The 13,573-nt window shown below is 61.5% G+C and overlaps 2 protein-coding genes across 3 annotated transcripts; one reads left to right on the top strand and one right to left on the bottom strand.

Moving 5' to 3' along the window:
• Positions 1–1,519: 1,519 nt before the first annotated feature.
• MAB21L4 (mab-21 like 4) lies at positions 1,520–7,332 on the top strand. The gene is made up of 5 exons (XM_065844566.2): positions 1,520–2,601; positions 4,060–4,282; positions 5,086–5,239; positions 6,566–6,922; positions 7,158–7,332. Exons 1-5 carry the CDS (start codon positions 1,995–1,997, stop codon positions 7,248–7,250), a joined length of 1,434 nt encoding a protein of 477 aa, XP_065700638.1. The 5' UTR covers positions 1,520–1,994; the 3' UTR covers positions 7,251–7,332.
• On the bottom strand, positions 7,324–11,594 carry AGXT (alanine--glyoxylate aminotransferase). Of its 2 annotated transcripts, none has more exons than XM_065844567.2 (11): positions 11,267–11,594; positions 10,951–11,143; positions 10,561–10,625; positions 10,383–10,483; positions 10,083–10,153; positions 9,669–9,753; positions 9,329–9,424; positions 9,009–9,078; positions 8,802–8,897; positions 8,452–8,580; positions 7,324–8,012 (listed from the first exon to the last, which is right to left on the bottom strand). In XM_065844567.2, the coding sequence occupies exons 1-11, from the start codon at positions 11,561–11,563 to the stop codon at positions 7,905–7,907; spliced, it is 1,311 nt and encodes a 436-aa protein (XP_065700639.1). In that variant the 5' UTR covers positions 11,564–11,594; the 3' UTR covers positions 7,324–7,904. The 2 variants fall into 2 exon arrangements, with proteins under 2 accessions (XP_065700639.1, XP_065700640.1); XM_065844568.2 differs by having other exon boundaries at positions 8,452–8,577.
• Positions 11,595–13,573: the final 1,979 nt, after the last annotated feature.

Raw genomic sequence — 13,573 nt, 5'->3', positions numbered from 1 at the left:
CAGCCCTGGCAGGGACAGTAGTCACTGTGGGGGACTGAGGGCCTCCTGCTCAGGTGGGGTGAAACCAGGAGTGCAGGGCTTGGGTGAGGAGACACAGAGCCCACTGTCAGGATTCTAAAATCTGGTTGGGGCTTCACAACCCTGGGCATAATCAGCCTCCGAGCAGTGAAGAGCCTGGTGCAGGCTCCTGCTCAGCTCTGTGGCTCATACTGCAGGCGCATGAGCATGCTCTGCAGGTTGAAGTTCTGACCCTGCCCCCTTCTGGAAAGCAGCCTTGGCTCCCTGGAGCTCAGCTGGTGGAAGGACAGATCGCCATGAGGGACAGACCCCTGCCTGGATGGTGGCACCTCAGCCACTCGGGACTGAAAGAGGCATGGGGACAAACTGGAAACAACCCCAAGGGGGTCACTTGGGCTATATAAAAGGGCCATGCAGAGCCTGAGCCACAGCAGGTGGGAGAACCAGCTGTGAGCCCTGTGGGTCTCTCTCCCCTCCCCAGTGCCAGGACCCCACGCTTGGCTGTGACTCCCCTTCCCTCATGGGGTCCCACTGCCATGATGTCTCCTGCCCTCCCTTCCTTCCTTGCTCAGACCAAGGACTGGAATGGTTTGTAGGAAAGCCTGGGACTACTGAACTGTGCTGTCCTGTTAGGAGAGCCTCGCTTTCTGCTATGGGCTGGAACTATTGAGAGCTCCAGCGCAGGGTCCATGAAGCTGGGGAAGCTGCCCCAGTGAGGGCTTTGCACGCACACCCCTCTGTAGGACCTGTGGGCGATGCTGGAGGGCTGGGGGCAGATGAGGGTACAGCCACAAAGGCTGTGCAGAACCAACGGCAGGCTCTGCCCTGCTGTGGCTGGAGCTGTCTTAACTGGGGGCAGCCCAGCGGCCAAGTCTGCCCCAGGCAGCTCTCAGGAGGCAGAAGGAGGCTGAGACACCACTCGGCCGGGAGCACGGACCCAAAACCGAGCCCTCACCTCCGCAGCATCTGCTCCCCCCGGCAACAGCCAGGCTGAGGGACGCCACCCCTGCCGCCACGGGCCTCTCCCGCCCCGCTGCCCAGGGGTTTTGGGGCCGAAAGCGCCGGTTTGCTGGCCTCCCCGTGGCGAGCGGTACCGTCACGAGTCAGCCATGCCGCCGGGGAGGGTGACGGGGGTGGGCGCGCCGTCGCCATGGCGACCGCAGCTGCGCGCTTCGGGCGGAGGGGGACGGCGCGGCCTGCGTGCGGGGCGCGGCCTGCGTGCGGGGCGCGGCCTGCGTGCGGGGCGCGGCCTGCGTGCGGGGCGCGGCCTGCGTGCGGGGCGCGGCCTGCGTGCGGGGCGCGGCCTGCGTGCGGGGCGCGGCCTGCGTGCGGGGCGCGGCCTGCGTGCGGGGCGCGGCCTGCGTGCGGGGCGCGGCCTGCGTGCGGGGCGCGGCCTGCGTGCGGGGCGCGGCCTGCGTGCGGGGCGCGGCCTGCGTGCGGGGCGCGGCCTGCGTGCGGGGCGCGGCCTGCGTGCGGGGCGCGGCCTGCGTGCGGGGCGCGGCCTGGCGCGCATCTGCCCGGCTTGAGTCTGAGCTTGATGGAGGTGCGGGCTGAGCCGAGCACCGGCATGGCGGGTGTGGTGTCCCATAGCCCCCCCATAGCCCCCCCATGGCCCCCCAGCGTGGCCAGGCACGGGATCCTGCTCCCAGCTCCCGTGGGCGCAGCACAAGCTGGGACCAGACCTGCCCCGGCAGTCCCAGGCAGCTGTGCCTGCCGAGCCGAGCCAAGCCAGGGCTGGAGGGCGGCGGTTCACCTTCATCTGGCGCCGGCTGTGAGGTGGCACCGCCGGCACGCAGCCCTGGCGCTGGGAGCGGCGCAGGGGCCTGCAGCATTGTCCTGCTGTGACCGGCTGGTTGAGCATCCCTTGTCATCTTTCTGGGTTGACAGGAGGGCCACGGTGTGACCTGGTCCCCTGCCCTGGGTCTGCCCTTGGGGACACGGTGCTCCTGACACCTCTCCCTGGCTCTTGCCCAGCGATGCTTGCTGACGCCCAGCTCCAGCTTCCCTCCACCCACTCCGCGCGGCTCCCAGCCCTGCCCGCCCTGCCCACATATTTTCACTCCTGCTTGCAGCAGGCTTGGGATGGCTGCAGGGCTGCCATGGCAGGCAGCGCTTCCCGCTGGCACAGCTGCCTCGGTGTGATTGTGTCCCGTGAGAGGCAGCGGCTGGAGCATTTCCAGAGGGCTGAGGACATCCTGCTGACCCTGCTGGAAGGTGTGCATGCCCTGGAGCCCCGCTTCCTTGTGGACTATGCCAGGAACCTGGAAGCCTTTGAGTTTGCTCTCTGTTCCTCTGAGGATGCTGTCACCGTGGAGGTTCCCCTGCGGATCGATGGCGATGCCCTGCGGGTGTTGGCGTGCCAGCCTGGGGACTCCCCAGCCGGGAACCATTCAGGGCTGGGCACCTGCTATCTGGAAGTGCCCTCTCCAGGGACCGACTTGGAGGTCTGGACCAGCACTGTGGGTGTGATGGAGCAGGGAGGCGGTGTGAGGTGCCTGGCTCCAGGCAAAGTCCTCCAGCACCTGAAAGAGCTTCTTGTTTCGGCCATCGTGCAGTGCCAGCGTCGCTTCCTGCTGCAGCCAGGTGCGTATGCCAGCGGGGCACTGCCGCAGCTGCCCGCAGTGCGGCTGGGGAGCCCAGCTGGGTGCCGGTCCCTGCGCAAACGGGCTGGCGCCTGTGTCCCTATGGCCCAAAGACTGCACCAGCGAGCCAGCGCCCTTCCGTGTGCTGGGACAAGCTTTGCCCTCAGCTAATGAAGGGGAGATGCAAACCACTCGCTGCCATCCCGCAGCAGCAGAATCATCCTCAGGCATCTTCACCCTGGGCTGATGGCAGCCTCCATGGTGGGTGGCAGGACCACACGGGGTTCACCCACTCCTCTGGGTGAAGATGCTGAAGGGAGTGGAGCATCTCCCATGTGAGGAAAGGCTGAGGGAGCTGGGGCTCTGGAGCTGGAGAAGAGGAGACTGAGGAGCTCTTCTTGGAGACAACCACTGATAGGACAAGGGGCAATGGGTGCAAACTGAAACACAGGGGGTTCCACTTAAACTTGAGAAGAAACTTGTTTGGGGTGAGGGTGTCAGAGCCTGGCCCAGGCTGCCCAGGGAGGTTGTGGAGTCTCCTTCTGTGCAGACATTCAAACCCGCCTGGACACCTTCCTGTGGAACCTCAGCTGGGTGTTCCTGCTCCATGGGGGGATTGCACTGGATGAGCTTTCCAGGGCCCTTCCAGTCCCTGACATTCTGGGATTCTGTTGTGAGTCCCCAGAAAGGGTTCACTCAGGGATTTGGCATGCTTGGCTCACCCTAACTGTGTTCCCCCCGTCTCTTCTGGCCTCTGAGTGTCCTTCACTCTGGAGGAGGCTGTTTGGAGGGTGAGCTGGAGGCACATCAGGTCTGGACCAGGCCCCTTGGGCACGGGTCTGACACTGCGCACACACGGGCCTCAGCTAGGAGCAACGTCCCTGGGAATGACAGGATGGGGAAAGGACCCTGGGAATGCCTGTAGGGGCCCTAGCAGCTTCTTCATGCATTTCCATCTCCAAAGGTGCTTTTTGAAGTAAATCTCAGCCCTGATGGAAAGGTGATGTGAGAGGACCAGCAGGTCTGAAAGTCTCTTAACCCAGCCCCAGCAAGCCCACCATTCCCTCCTTCCTCCCCAGCCAAACCAGAGCCCTTCATCTTCCTCTGCCCCCACAACCTGAGACCTTTCCTGGTCCATTCCTCTTGGATCATGTTGTTTTTCTTGGCACCGTTCAGCCACCCAGCAGTACGGCCCTGCTCAGCTGCTCAAGGCTTCCTGCAGTGCCCACACCCCTGACCTGGCCCTGGGCCTGGCTGGAGCGATGCTCCTTCCTGAAAATCACCCCAGCAGTGCTTGGAGAGCGGCTTTCAACAGGGAACCGCAGCCAAACCGCAGCATTGGAAGGGGATGAGTTGAGTGGGGCGGGACGTGCCCATGGGCGTTGTGGCACGTACCTGGTTCGGCTTGTGGGACTGGCTGTGGTGAACCCCTAACCGCGGCCAAACCCTCCGCACCTAGGTGATGTCAGCGCTGAAAATCTGCGGGAAGATGCTATGGAGCTCTCGCTGCTGATCTGCGGCGGCTGGAAGACTCTTCGCTTTGACATCGTCCCTGTGGTGAGGAAGTGGCAGGAGCCACTGCGGCTCAAGGGGCGGCTGAGTGACAGGGGCTTCCCTGCAGGCAGCCTCCGGAAGGCCACCCAAGAGGCCCACTTCGTCCCGGCCTCTCCCCACTGCTGGAGGTGAGCAGCTTGGCTGCACACATAGTGGGGCAACCCTGCCCTGGGGATCCCACCTGGCTGGCGTCACTGCTGGGTGTAGGCAAAAAGGGGATGGGAAAGTGGAGGGACATGTCAACCAGTGGGTGAAGTCACTCCCTTGTGCTGCTCAAACCTGCCGCCCTGTGCTGGAGGAAAAACCTCAGCCAAATTTCGGGCAGCTCAGGGAGCGGGGGAGGAATGCAACTGAGGAAACAGCTATCAGATTGAACCCTGGCCACATGGCAGCTCTCAGATCCCTGCTCCACTTCAGGAGCGAGCCTGGGCACCTGGCAGCAGCATGGTGACGAGGTGCTGCCCCGGGCGGGCTGTGGGAGGGAGTGGGACTGCATGACACGCATCCTCCCTGCCAGCTCAGCCACCCGGCCCCAAGGAGGGGCTGAGCATCCAGCTGGACCAGCTCAGGCTTATTTTGGGCACAATGTGGTCCAGCCAGATGCTTGGCCACTCCTTGAGGTCCCATCCAGCCTCTCCTCCAGGGCAGCCTGCAGCCCTCTCTGCTGCATGTAGGGAACTACAACCCCACTTTGCCTCCCCTCTTGTCCCTCCCAGGGAGGCAGGAGCTGCTCAGCACCATCCCCATCACACTGCAAATCTCCCCAGTGCCTCTTTGACAGATGCAGGTGTGGGAGATGGATCCAGGATGCTGTGTGGGTGTCCGGCAGGAATCCCCATACATGCTAGGTCGTTGCTGGTATCTTCTCCCCAGCTAGGAAGGAGCTGCGTATCCATCCTCCTTGTCACTGGAACCCACTTTCTCTCGCCAGATCCTCCTCTCACCTTCCCATCCTGAAGCTGCTCCAGGCAGTGGACATGCTGAAGGGACCTCGTCTGGACAGCCTTCGCGTGCTCAATCAGATACGCAGCCAAGACTGGGGAGAGGAAGCTGGGAAAGGTGGTCTCACCTTCAAGCACCTGAAGGTATGTAGGTTCTGCTGGTGGGACAGCAGTTCCTGGGGCAGGCAGAGCCAAGACTGGGGAGAGGAAGCTGGGAAAGGTGGTCTCACCTTCAAGCACCTGAAGGTATGTAGGTTCTGCTGGTGGGACAGCAGTTCCTGGGGCAGGCAGAGCCAAGGCTGCTTCCCTGTATACCACCCTGGCCAAGTCACTGCTGGAAGAAGATCCCAAACAACAAACCCAAGTGCCTACAGTGCTTTGGGAAGCAGCAGCCCATGGCTGTGTCTGGGAAGGACAAATGCTGCTGACCATGATCAGAGGGGCTAGGTCTTTCTTCTTGTCAAACAGCAGGCACTTGCTGGATTGAACCAGCAATGTCCAGCCTTAAACACCCTGAGCATTAAGAGCTGGGACTCTGTGCCAACATGCCAGGCATCCCCGGGCACTGGCCGCTGGTGTCTGCAGGGGCCATGCTGGGGATTGCACTGCTGTGCCTGCCGTGCCACCCGTTGCCCTGTGCCCTGGCATGCTGGGAGGTGCCAGTGCAGAGCTGAGGGTGGTGTTTCCTCCAAGAAAATCCTCCTTCACTCCCTACCCAACCTGTTTCCAGCACTCTGGACCAATGCCAGCTGGTGATGTCGGCTGGGAAAGGGGCCGTGCTGGAGACAGCACCTGGTGGCACAACCCAGGTGGGTGCTGCCGTGTGGCGGCTCTCCAGGCCAGGGTGGAGAAAGAGGCCAAGGTGTCTTCTGCTGAGAGAACAGCTCGAGCTCCAAGTAACCCCAGGTCCTGTGGGTTTTGCTTTATGTTGCTTTCTTTGATTTTTCTTTCTTTCTTTTTTTTTTTTTTTAAAGGGCATCTGTCCTTCACAAAAGCACTGTCTGCTCCAGCCCACTGTGTGCCATGCCTATTACACCATGTCACCTAAAGGCATCCATGCTGGGCTGTTAGCCAGCACAGTGCTGAAGAAGCTGGCATGGCAGTTGCTGGGGTTTCACCTGCCTTGCCAACGGCTGGTGGAAACCACAAGCAAGGATTTTTACTATTGCTATGTGGAAAGCTTGGACATGTTGTTTCGAAGCTGCTGCAGAGCTGGGACCTGCCTTGGAGCTGAGATGGGAGCTCTTTGGGGAGTGAAGCAAAGGTTCAAAACTGAGGGGTGGTGGGGCATTGACCGCACCGTCAGCAGCCGAAGCAGCAGCTCTGAGCACCTGTGCAGTCCTAAGCTGCTGAGGATGTGATGGCAGTGGGGCTCAGCCCCACGGGTGGTTGTGCAGTGACATGCAGGCTGTGGAGGCACAGCCTTTGCAGCAAGTGTCTGATCCTACACACTCCCCTCCCTCCCCACAGATGGTGCTACTGTGGAGCACGGAGTTGTTCCCCTCCCCAGAGGACTGGCAGGACCTGGAAGGCTCCGTCTACAGGCTCTTGGTGATCCTCCTCCGCTGCCTGGCCACCCAGCGCCTGCCCCACTTCCTGTACCCGGAGGAGAACCTCTTCCAAGGAGACCGCCCAGACTTCACCTCCCTCTACCCTAAAGTGGAAAGCTTTGCCTGGGACCCCCAACGCTTTCTCCACTTCCATTTTGACCTCCCTGTGCACACCGAGGGCTGGAAGGCAGACCCCAGAACTCAAGCCCTCTTACAGCTCCCTGCTGAGGACGGGTCCTACTGGGACACAGCCTATTTTGACATCCTGCTCAGCCAGGTAACTGGGACCAGAGATGCTCAGCTGATCTCGTGAGGCAGACCGCAGCAGTGCCAGAAACCACCAGGGCTGGGCAGCTCAGGATGTGCTGGAATTTGCCCTCCAGAGCCCTTGTGGCCCTTGTGAGCCATGGGCATGTGCTGTCCAACACCAAAGGGCAACAGGCGATGTTGGGTTGTGGGGCTCGAGCAGAGCTGGACCCCTCTCCCCTCACTCCCCGTCTGCCTCTGCTTAGTTCCAGGTGTACCGGCTCCAGGATGGCGTGCGCCACTCAGCAATGTCCCAGCTCCTCTCCAAGATCCGGCAAGAAATCCCCCAGCAAAGCTGAGTAGGACCCCGCTGCCACCCCATCCGGGTGCCTCAAAACTCAAGGGGGTGCAAGGCAAGCTACAGGACCAGGGAACAGCACACTGCCATGTTGCTTTATTGAGGGAAGATGGTACTGGGGAGGGCAAGTGCACATCTGCTGCAGCTGGGTGAGGATGGACACCCTCTCAGCTCCCCTGGTAGAGCTGGGCACTGGGGTGGATGTTTCATCCCAGGGTACCTAATCAGGGGGGGATGGCTGGTGTCCTGCACAGCTGGGGGTGGTGCGGGGATGGCCAAGGGTGATAGTGGTGGGAAGGGAAAGGAAGGGACCTGCAGTCGAATTCTGCATCCAGCCCTTGTGTCAGCTTACAGTGGAGTGCCATGTCCTGGGGGCAGGGGTAAGGGAGCAGCTGGGGGGGCAGGCCATCAGGGTGAGGAGTGACCTTGTATGGGGCCAGGGAGAAGGGTTTGTGAGCCATGTCCCACGTCTGCTGAGCTGCAGCCCTCACCTCCACATCTCTTTCCTCCTCTGGCTTGGGTTGCTGGGTGTTGCAGTGTTTCCTGCCAGCACTCCGGGGAGGCGGCGCAGCCACTCTGTGTGCCAGCTCCCTGCAGCCAGGCACGGGGGGCAGTGCCGCGCCGCCTCGCCTGGACACCCCCTTTGCAGGGGTGCTCACAGCTGGCTGCGGTGGCAGCGTCTGAGGGCGTCTCGCAGGCCATGCAGCACACGGTCCACATTGCTGCTGGTTGAGTTGCAGCCCATGAGGCCGATTCGCAGGACCTGAGAGGACAAGGGCGAGCATCTCCCTGCAGCACCCACCTTTGCGGCTGTGCCTCAGCACCATCTCCCTCTGGGCAGAGTGGCCAGTGGCAGAGTGCAGGCTCCGGCATAGAGCAGGGGGTGTGCGGGGAGTGGCCACGTGTACAGCCAGGCATGAATGCATGTGCCCAACTCCCCGCTTGCTCCTGTTCGACACATGGTTCCCCAAAAGATGTGTCACTCTGCTAATTATATGTGCCGTTATTCAATTACGTTCGTCAGTTGTGTGTGGTTAGGAGCCACTATGCATTGCTGCAGGTGATGGGCTGCATCCAGTGTGTGTTTGCTGTTTGCAGTCAGAGAGCACCAAGTTAATCGTGGGATGTGCTACTGATGGATGTGGCTGCAGTTGCCTTTGCTGCACAGCCAGGGGCTGCTGGAGGGGGAAGATGCTGCCCACCTTGCCCACTGAGGGGCCCAGGCCCCCGGCGATCTCGATGGCATGGTTCTCCATGAGAAAGGCTGTGATCTCCTTCCAGTCGTAGCCCTTGGGCACCCTGACAGTGGTGATGGTGGGAAGTCTTGCCTTCTGGGGAAGAGAGAAACTGGGTAAATATGCAGCTTCCTGCCTGTGGCCGTGTCCCCTGGTGAGCCTGTCACCCTGCCAAGAGAGTATCACTGGAGGTTGAGTTTTTTCTGCAGCATCAAAACTCACCCAAGCCCATCTCCAGCCACACACGGCCATGTCCTCACACAGCCGTGTTCTCACCCTGCCCTCACACCATGGTGGTGGGCTCGCCCCACACCCACCTCCTCCTTCACGAAGAGCTCAAGCCCCAAGTCCCGCAGACCCTGGCACAGCTGGGCACAGTTGGCCCGGTGGCGTTCCCACGAGCTCTCCAGACCCTGTGGGCAGAGAGGAGGACACAGAAGATCCCTGCAACCTCCTGGCACCCACCACTCCCCCAAGCCCCACCAGCACTGCCGGTGCCCCCCTGCCTGCCTGGCACCGCTCACCAGCTCCACCAGCATGGCCAAGCCTTCGCGCAGGCTGAAGAAGCTGTTGATTGGTGCTGTGTGGTGGTACCTGCAAAACCCAAGGGGCAGCTGGGTGCATTTGTCAGAGCTCGCAGCGATGGGGGAGCGGGGTGGGGTGTGCTCCCTCCCCTGCAGCCAGTGCAGAGGGGTTGCAAATTCCCCAGGGCCTCTTTGTGACCAGCCAGCAGGGCAATGGGGAGACAGGGCCTGAGCATCGCAGGGTGGGCAGGCCCCGAAACAGGGTGAAGTCTGCAGAGGAGGCGACTGCATCCATGTGTCCTGGGACAGCCGGCCCTCACCTTCGTGGCTCACCATCGCAGCCCCAGTAGTTTGCCAGCCAGCCCATGTCCAGGTAGAAGGACAAAGGCTGAGTCTTCCTCCTCAGTATCTTCTCCCTGGAGAAGTAGAGTGCAGCGGTGGAGCTGGATCTTGACCCTGCCAGCTCCAGGGTGGGGTCCACCCAAAAAAAGTGCCAAGCTTGGCTCCAGTGCCCATCGCTGCCCAGGGACTGGTTAGGCTCCAACCCCATAGAGCTGCTGCTGGGTGAGCTCCCCAGAGTGGGGCAGGAGCAGAGAGCTGGCAAAGCCGGGGGTGGGGTGACATTGCCTTTTCCCCATAGTGGGACCTGGCTGCCCTTACCTGGCTCGCTCGCTGAATGAGATGGGCGCGCTGCCAGGGGGGGCGTTGAGGACTTTCTGAGACCCCGAGTATAGGACGTCGATCTCTGCCCGAGAGGAGAGGAAGCTCCTTAAGAACTGGGGGCTCTGAGTGAGGACACACTGAGCCTCCCCAGCCCAGCTGCAAGCAGCAGATGGGAAGCACAGGGTGGCACACGCTGCAGGTCCTACTTGTGTTTGGCCAGCTTTAGGGGACACCCTGGTGCTGCTGATGGTGCCCTGCAGGAATTAGGCTCTCTGGCTGCAGCTAGACCAGTTTCTAGTGCTGCCAACCCAAAATGTGGGTGGTGGGGCTGATCCCACTGCCCTCCCTCCTTGGCCCAGGTGTAAAGCCCCCTTGTCCCCTGGGTGTCTGTCATGGCACTGTGGCTCTCACCCTGCTGGTCCATGAAGATAGGGGCTCCCCCAAGCGAAGCCACCGCGTCCACAAGCAGCAGGCAACCATGCCTGTGGGAGGACAGAGCTCAGCCTGGTGTCCCTGCCACCTCCTCCTGCCACCTCACTTCCTCCAGCTCTGGCAACCTGGTCACACCAAGGTCGTGTGTCTCACTGGCACCAACCACTTGCAGCATAACAGAGGCAGAGGAGAGCCCAGGCATGCAAGTCCCCATGTCCCAGTCCCCAGCGGTGACCTTGGGGTACCACCAGCACCTGCAGGTGCCCGCTGTGCACTGACCGGTGGCACAGCTCGCCCAGCCCCTCCAGCGGCTGCAGCACTCCCGTTGAGGACTCGCCATGGGTGATGAAGAGCACCAAGGGCTTGTGCCGCACCAGGCCCTGCGTGGAACAGAGGGGAAGGTGACGGCTCCTGGGGTGTCTCACACCCCCTGCCCTGCACTGTGGCCAGCACTCACCTCCTCGATGTCCTGTGGGGTGAAGTACTCACCCGGCGGCTTCCACAGCTCACGGACAATGGCTCCTGAGAGGGGTTTGGGCAGAGGGAGAGTGAGGTTTGGGCATGGGTCTCGCTGGGCAGCCACCTGCGCCAAGGGGGAATCGCTCATGCATGAACCAGGAGCGCAGCCACCCACAAGGGTCTGGGCTCCTGTGAGTTTGCCCAGTGGAAAAGCCATAAACCACCGTAAGTGGAGAGAAGTCACTCTGGAGAAAATCTGGAGCTCTCTCTAGCTGCAGAAGTTGTGTCACCAGTCACTGCCACCAGGATGGGGGCAGCAAGTCAAGGGTCACATTCTGGCATCCCCCCCTCAAGCCCCACCATTGCCATCTGGCTGTCCCCAGCATACCCAACCTCCTGGCAATGTCGGCGGCGCGTTGTCCCCAGATGCCGTTGACAGCCACCAGCGCAGTGTCACCATGCTCCAGGAGGTTGAGGAGGGCAGCTTCCATGGCACAGTGGCCGGTGCCACTGATGGCCAGGGTCAACCGGTTTTGTGTCTGGAAGGCGTACTGAATGCCCGCCTTGATCTCATCCATCACCTGCGGCAGCAGGGGCCCAGCTGGCACTGCTATTGCCCTCTGCCCAGGCAGAGCTATCCCAACCCCTCGTTGAGGGTGAGGGAGAGGAGGGCAGAGGAGGAAGGCTGGGCCAGGGCAGCTCACCTGCAGCACCTCGGGGTGCATGTGGCCCAGGAGCTGCTGGCCACCTGCAGCCAGGATGCGGGGGGGCACATTGCTGGGCCCCGGCCCGAGCAGCAGCCTCTCTGGCACAACCAGGGGCCGAAGCAGCCCCTGGGGTTTGGGCACGTGGAGCAGGTTGGTGGCCATGGTGTGCCTTGCCGCCCCCAGGAGCCGAGCACGGAGGAGAGGAGCAGTGGAGGTTGCCTGTGCAGCACCCAGCACCGCGGCGCAGCGCATCCCGTGCCAGCAGTGTCCAGTGTCCCCGTGGACCCTGACCATGTGGCTCAGTGCTTCCCCTGCTGCCTGGACTCTGCCCTTGGCCGCCTCCTTGTCTGGTTAATGTGCCACCACAACCGTCCCTGCTGTCTCAGCCCCCTCATTTTGAGGGGTCCCCTTTGCTAGTGCTGAGGGGGTTGCTCCTCAGGCACGCCAGCCTCTGGGACTGGCAAGCACCCACACAGATTCCGTCCCCATGGCTCCCAGGACACTATGGTTGATGGTTCCCAACACCATCCCAGCAGGTGAGGTCCCTGCTCTTGGTCACACAGCTCCTGTGCCATGGTTGTGCTGGGACTGGTCCAGTGCAGCTGTCATAGTCACCACCACTCCAGCAGCACAAAGCTCCTGTTGGACAGGTCTCCCTGGCCAGGGACTTGCCTTATGGAAGAACATCTGACCAGCTGACAGCCACCTGGAGGAGACTGGCCACCAGTACGGTTTGCACAAGGGCAGAGCCATGGGGTGGGACACAGCTGCAGCGTTTGCCACAGCGAGCTGTGCTCTGCGGGCTCAGCCTGGCTCACGGGCATTGCAGCTCATCCTGATGATGCCACAGGCCACACGTGCCTGTTCAACATGCGGAGCCTGTCACCTGCCCTGTGTGCCCGTGTCCACTGAATCATGTCCATCCTCTGACACGTTCTCTGCCATTCACACCCTGAAATGTGAATGAGCTGCCTGCTGCCAGCTCCTGGCAGGTCCAGTTGCAGGTTCCTGGCCAGAGGAGCCACTCAGTGAGAAAAGCTTTAGGCTGAGGATCACAGAATCACAGAATCACAGATTGTCAGGGACTGGAAGGGCCCTGGAAAGCTCATCCAGTGCAATCCCCCCATGGAGCAGGAACACCCAGATGAGGTTCCACAGGAAGGTGTCCAGGCGGGTTTGAATGTCTGCAGAGAAGGAGACTCCACAACCTCCCTGGGCAGCCTGGGCCAGGCTCTGCCACCCTCACCAGGAACAAGTTTCTTCTCATCTTTAAGTGGAACCTCCTGCGTTCCAGTTTGCACCCATTGCCCCTTGTCCTGTCACTGGTTGTCACCCAGAAGAGCCTGGCTCCATCCTCCTGACACTGCCCCTTTCCATATTGATCCCCAGGAATGAGTCCCCCCTCAGTCTCCTCTTCTCCAGCTCCAGAGCCCCAGCTCCCTCAGCCTTTCCTCACACGGGAGATGCTCCACTCCCTTCAGCATCTTGGTGGCTGCGCTGGACTCTCTGCAGCAGTTCCCTGTCCTTCTGGAACTGAGGGGCCACAACTGGACACAATATTCCAGGTGTGGTCTCCCCAGGGCAGAGCAGAGGGGCAGGAGAACCTCTCTGGCCTACTGACCACCCCCTTCTAATCCAGCCCAGGTCTTCCTGGCCACAAGGACACAGTGATGGTTATGGGGTGGAAAGTGTCCCCTGGCAGAGCTGGCACCGATGGCTGTAGCTGAAGCCATTTCAGGAAGGCATGTGGACCCAAGAACATTTGTGCCTAGGCAGCTTGGATGGTCATCTCTGACAGATATCGCATGGATGAGGGAAACCATAGTTAGTCTGTGCACTGCTGCCTGGTCATTATCTACCAAAGTGAGGACGAGAAGTCCTGATGTCCCCAGAGGTGCCAAGCCAGCCCCTTCATCCTGTGCCCCAGTCGTGTGCTCCTCTGGCTGAGCTGACTGCCCTTTGCTGGGATTGCTGCAGGATGCTCACAGCACCACTGAAACGGTCAGGAGAGGCCTGCTGGAGACCCAGCACCACTGTGGCAGGTGGGTGCATGACGACCTCTGAGCTGCCTGTGCTCCAGGAACATTTCGGGGGAAGACTGAGTCAGGGAGGGGACACATGGCCTTGTGGTTGGTGTGGAGGGGGAGGGAGGATGTGCTGCTGGAAACATCTGGTGGCAAAGGCATAATCTTCTTTCTGTGCTGGGTCTAAATTCCCTGGTGCAGATGGACCGGGAGCTGGCCGTGCAGCCCTGGAGCTGCGGCGCTCGGGCCTCGGCAGCCCGGGGGGTGCAGCAGCTGCCGT

The sequence above is a fragment of the Patagioenas fasciata genome, chromosome 9 (genome assembly GCF_037038585.1).
Source record: "Patagioenas fasciata isolate bPatFas1 chromosome 9, bPatFas1.hap1, whole genome shotgun sequence".
NCBI classification, from domain to species: Eukaryota; Metazoa; Chordata; class Aves; order Columbiformes; family Columbidae; genus Patagioenas; species Patagioenas fasciata.
The sequence above is the reverse complement of the archived record's forward strand: the minus strand, read 5'-3'. Positions and strand labels throughout refer to the sequence as shown.

Excerpts from the sequence above, each read along its gene's own strand:
- MAB21L4 (XM_065844566.2), top strand. The coding sequence starts at position 1,995 with ATGCTTGCTGACGCCCAGCTCCAGCTTCCCTCCACCCACTCCGCGCGG. Across the intron at positions 4,283-5,085 it reads GCCTCTCCCCACTGCTGGAG|ATCCTCCTCTCACCTTCCCA; the intron begins GTGAGCAGCTTG and ends TTCTCTCGCCAG. Across the intron at positions 5,240-6,565 it reads TCACCTTCAAGCACCTGAAG|ATGGTGCTACTGTGGAGCAC; the intron begins GTATGTAGGTTC and ends CCCTCCCCACAG.
- AGXT (XM_065844567.2), bottom strand. The coding sequence starts at position 11,563 with ATGGTCAGGGTCCACGGGGACACTGGACACTGCTGGCACGGGATGCGC. Across the intron at positions 9,079-9,328 it reads TGCGATGGTGAGCCACGAAG|GTACCACCACACAGCACCAA; the intron begins GTGAGGGCCGGC and ends TGGGTTTTGCAG. Across the intron at positions 8,898-9,008 it reads TGGCCATGCTGGTGGAGCTG|GGTCTGGAGAGCTCGTGGGA; the intron begins GTGAGCGGTGCC and ends CTCTGCCCACAG.